At 39.5% G+C, this 4,816-nt stretch overlaps 1 protein-coding gene across 1 annotated transcript; it reads left to right on the forward strand.

The window, feature by feature from the left end:
* The first annotated feature begins 1,370 nt into the window (after positions 1–1,370).
* LOC125189706 (uncharacterized) lies at positions 1,371–3,103 on the forward strand. The gene is made up of 2 exons (XM_048086956.2): positions 1,371–2,426; positions 2,507–3,103. The coding sequence occupies exons 1-2, from the start codon at positions 1,551–1,553 to the stop codon at positions 3,044–3,046; spliced, it is 1,416 nt and encodes a 471-aa protein (XP_047942913.2). The 5' UTR covers positions 1,371–1,550; the 3' UTR covers positions 3,047–3,103.
* Positions 3,104–4,816: the final 1,713 nt, after the last annotated feature.

Raw genomic sequence — 4,816 nt, forward strand, 5'->3', positions numbered from 1 at the left:
AGATTATCTTGTTTCGTTTCAATACTTTGTTTCTTATGCTATAGTTTCTGCATTTTTGTTCATAATTAAATGGCTCATGATATGGTTATTTATGTAGCAAGATTACCTTCATTTTGCCTAATGTGGCTTACCACGCTGCTCTACCGCATTCCCTCGCCGATCCACCGCGTTGCCTAATCGGCGGTCACCCTCCGCTTACCTCACCAGCCCCACCGGCGTTGTCCGGCAGCATCTTTTCCATGTTCATTATGATTTAAGCTTTCTGATTTTGTTTTTAAGTTGGTACTTATAGAAAATTTTGAATCTTAATTTGAAAGCCATTGTCTTTACATCTTCCCAATGATTTCTGCTTTCTTGCAAGCAATCTATTTTGGCAGATTTCTAAAAAGTGCACATGGCTCTAGGCAGTCAGACTCTACTCACCTCTTTTCCATTTTCCCGCCAAAACTCAGACTCTGCTTTCTTGCAAGCATTCTATTTTGGTACTCCACCTTTTACTATACTAATTGAGTTGGACTTTTAGTAAATTAAATAATTCACCATTTTTTTAGACAATTTAACATAATAAAATGTGGAAATTAAGATGAATGTGACTGGGTCAGAGAATTGACAAACGTTAGAGGGTAAAATTAACTCACAAATCAAACAAGTAGTAATATCATAATAAATTCATATACTTCGTGGAGTATATACTTTCTGCGTCTCAAGATAGTTGGGTCGTTTACTTTTTACACTCGTTTTATAAAAATGATATAAATATTGTAAAAGAGAATATTATAGAGACAAGTCTTCTCTAAATTACTCTCTCTTTCGTATTTGACTCTCTCACCACTTTAACTATTTAAAGTGTTACTTTTGCAGAAATGGTATGAAAAAGAAGCGACCCATCTAACTTGAAATGGAGAGAATATAAATGAAATATAGTTACTGAATCGATCCTTACTTATTATGTATTTGTGAAAAGAATTAGTTTTGTTCACATATTTCAGATTTTTTATTTTGACTTTTTGACGTTTGTTGCACTAAAAAATTTCTTAATTGTTTATAGAATACTCCCTCCGTCCCTCATTAGCAGTCATGGTTTGACCGGGCACGAGTTTTAAGGAAGTGTTTAAATGTGTAATAAATGGAGGTAGGTAGTGGAATGTGGGACCTCTTTGACTTTATGTGTGTAATAAATACTCCAAAAAAACAACCATTCAATGTGCAAATAAATTGTGGTGTTGTGATTAAATAAATTTGAATACATTTGAGTAATTAAAATTGTTAGTAAAATCTACTCTTAAAAAAATTAGAACTACACTGCCAGCACAATTGAGAGAACAAAGCTGCCATTCAAATTTCAAAATATAAGGAGGGAAAGCCTCCATTTCCATGGAGGGAATTTGTTCATATAAGGAGGAAAAATTTACAATGAATTTCAAACTCCAACTACTCCTATAAGTACATTCATTTCTACTCCATTCACTTCCACCAACCAAAAAAAAAAAAAAAAAAAAAGGAAACCTATTTAAGTGAAATACCCTCAGAAAATCTTCATCACTGGGCATATGGAGCAGGAGGTGGTCCAAGAGTTGGACCATGAGCAGGAGCAGCAGGTGCAGGGGCAAGGTGGAAGGCAGCGGATGTCATTAGCATTGAACACCCAAGAAAAAAATCTCATTGCACAGTTTCTTCTACAGCAAAGTCAAGCTGGAGTGCTGCCAAGAGGTTCATTTACAGAGGCAGCCAAAAGATTCAACATCCATACAAGGACAGCAATGAGAATTTGGAATATCAGCAAGCAGCAAATGGACAGAGGGGAACCTGTTATGATGAAAGGCAAAGCAACAGGTTATCAACACAAAGATAAACTCATGCTGGATACAGAAAAGTATAGAAAATTGTCCATGCTTGAGAGATCAACAATAAGAAAGGTTGCTTCTAAGATGGAGGTAAGCAAGACAGCAATTGGTAGATTTATTAAGAATAATGAGCTGAGACCTCATACAAATGCTGTCAAGCCTACACTGACTGAAGCCAACAAAATTGCAAGGATGAAATGGTGTCTTGCTCATGTTCAGCCAACATTGGCTGAAGGTAAACTTCTTTACCATTCATTGCACAATATTGTTCATATTGATGAGAAATGGTTCTACATGACCAAGACATCAGACAGATACTACCTTTTGCCGGATGAGGATGAGCCTTATAGGTCCTGTAAGTCCAAGAGATTCATCACTAAAGTGATGTTCATGGCTATTGTGTGTAGGCCACTTATTGGTAGTGATGGGGAAATCATATTTGATGGTAAAATAGGATTATTCCCATTCACAGAGCAAGTACCAGCTCAAAGAAGTTCAAAGAACAGGCCAAAAGGGACACTAGAGACAAAGCCAATTCAATCAGTGAATAAGGAAGTCATGACAGCATGTCTCATAAACCAGGTATGCCATTTTTTTCTGTCATTAAAGCTATCAGACATTTTTTATGTCATCACTTAGTCATACACACACATCATTCACAGATTGTACCAACAATCAAGGCCAAATGGCCAGCCAATGCAAGCAAGAAGATTTACATCCAGCAAGATAATGCCAAACCTCACCTAAGAGTTGCTGACCAACAATTTGAGGAGATTACTAGTACTGATGGGTTTGAATTCCATCTAATTAGTCAACCAGCCAACTCCCCAGACACAAATGTATTAGACCTTGGGTATTTTAGGGCAATACAATCACTTCAATATGACAAAATAGCCACCAATGTAGATGACTTGATGAGAAATGTGTTTACCTCATTTGAAGAACTCTCACCACAAACTCTTAATAGAGTGTTCATCACATTGCAGAGCTGCTTCACAGCAATATTACAAGTGCAGGGGAACAATAGCTACAAGATCCCTCACTTAAACAAGGACAGGTTGCAGAGAACAGTGGGGCTGCCTCTTCAACTTCATGTTGAAGAGGGTTTGGTCAGAGAGAGTTTAGAGTACCTACAGCTGCCTGAGAACAATACTGGAGACACATATGACATAGGGCCTCTTAACAATGCTTTAGGGTACTAGACATCATATTAGGGGATAGAGTTTACAGTATAAGCACCAATATATGTTTGTGTTTAAGATGTAAACTCTTTTTTTTTTGCATAGGATGCATTTTTTGTTATTGCCATCAGAAAAGCTTCATCACATGGCATCAGCCTCCAAACCCTTCATAGGGGGTGGCTTAGTAAGCTAACTAGGCTGCATTTTGTGTAAACATTATCACTGTACATCCTACTTTGTAATCAGTGAATAGTTTTTGTATTATCACATGAAATCAGCTTCCAAACCCTTCAAGGGGGTGACTTTTTATGGCATTTCCCACAAAATAACTTCATCACATGGCATATGGACAACAACACAAGGCATAGGGACCACAGAATACACAGCTTCCAAACCATAAACAGGGGTGGCTGAGCTTTCCCTCAGAAAAGCTTCATCACAGGGCAACAACACAAGGCATAGGGGCAACACAACATTTTTCAAAAATCAGAAGCCTTCAAACTCACAAAAACATTCTCATCACATTCATCATCAATTGTCATTGCCTCAATATTACATAAACATCACAAATAGGCTGCATTTTCCAAATATCAGAAGCCTCCAATCCCTAAAAAGGGGTGGCTTTGAATAAGAAGTAGACTCACATAAACATTCAGCATCAATTGTCACTGCCTCAATATCACATAAACATCACAAATAGGCTGCATTTTCCAAAAATCAGAAGCCTCCAATCCCTAAAAAGAGGGTGGCTTTGAATAAGAAGTAGACTCACATAAACATTCAGCATCAATTGTCACTGCCTCAATATCACATAAACATCACAAATAGGCTGCATTTTCCAAAAATCAGAAGCCTCCAATCCCTAAAAAGGGGGTGGCTTTGAATAAGAAGTAGACTCACAAGTTAAATGAGATCCTTGAGGCAAGGAAATATGATGAGTAGCATTGCTTTTTCATTGTCGCTATACTCCCTTTTTGGCTCCACCTCCACCGCCGGTGGCATAGCAGGGCCAACGCCTTCATCGAGCTAATCCAAACCAATGGAAGGTGGTTCACTTTCCCACCAATTAACAGCATGTGAAGGCGGCTTGGTCTCCGACCAGTCAAACGGCGGCGACGGAGGCTGAGTTTCAGAATCGTCAAACACCACAGCCGGAGCTTGAATTTCAGATCCGTCGAGTAACGGGGTCGGCGGTAGAGTTTCAGAACCGTCAATTAAGGGGGACGGAGGTAGAGTTTCAGAACCATAGAAGCCCTCAGACGGATCTTCAGTGTCAGAAACATAGAAGCCATCCGATGGATCTTCAGGCTCAGATCTTTCGAAACCCTTAGACGGAGAAACATTTTTAGATCGGTCGAGGGCCTTGGACGGAAAATCAGTTTCAGATCCGTTGAAACCCTTGGACGGAGCTTCAGGTTATGATCCGTAAAAGAACCAGTCGGGGGTGTCGGACCTTCAGCCCCGTCGTCGCCTATGAACGGTGGAACACCGTGAACCACGGACGGACGAGGTATTTCGTCGTCGTCTACCCAATCTGGTGTATCAGGGACGACAATGTCCATCGATTCAGAGGGAGGCGGTGAGGCGGAGGGGGGAGGCGGAGGGATCGAGAGTGAGTGTGGATGAGAGTGAATGAGAGTGTTTGAGAGAGAGAAATGAGAGTGTTTGAGAGAGAGAAATGAGAGTTGACCGATGCAATTCTAGCATCAATTTGTTTTTTTTTTAATTGGAAATAATGGCAATTTGTGTAAATTCCGCCCACAATAAGGGTATTGTTGATGTCCAAATATA

The sequence above is a fragment of the Salvia hispanica genome, chromosome 5 (assembly GCF_029641045.1).
Source record: "Salvia hispanica isolate PSC_SH4W2 chromosome 5, Shi_PSC_v1, whole genome shotgun sequence".
NCBI lineage: Eukaryota > Viridiplantae > Streptophyta > Magnoliopsida > Lamiales > Lamiaceae > Salvia > Salvia hispanica.

Bases quoted from the DNA above. Each gene is read 5' to 3' on its own strand.
- LOC125189706 (XM_048086956.2), top strand. From the start codon at position 1,551: ATGGAGCAGGAGGTGGTCCAAGAGTTGGACCATGAGCAGGAGCAGCAG. The intron at 2,427-2,506 runs GTATGCCATTTT...CATCATTCACAG, and splicing joins CAGCATGTCTCATAAACCAG to ATTGTACCAACAATCAAGGC.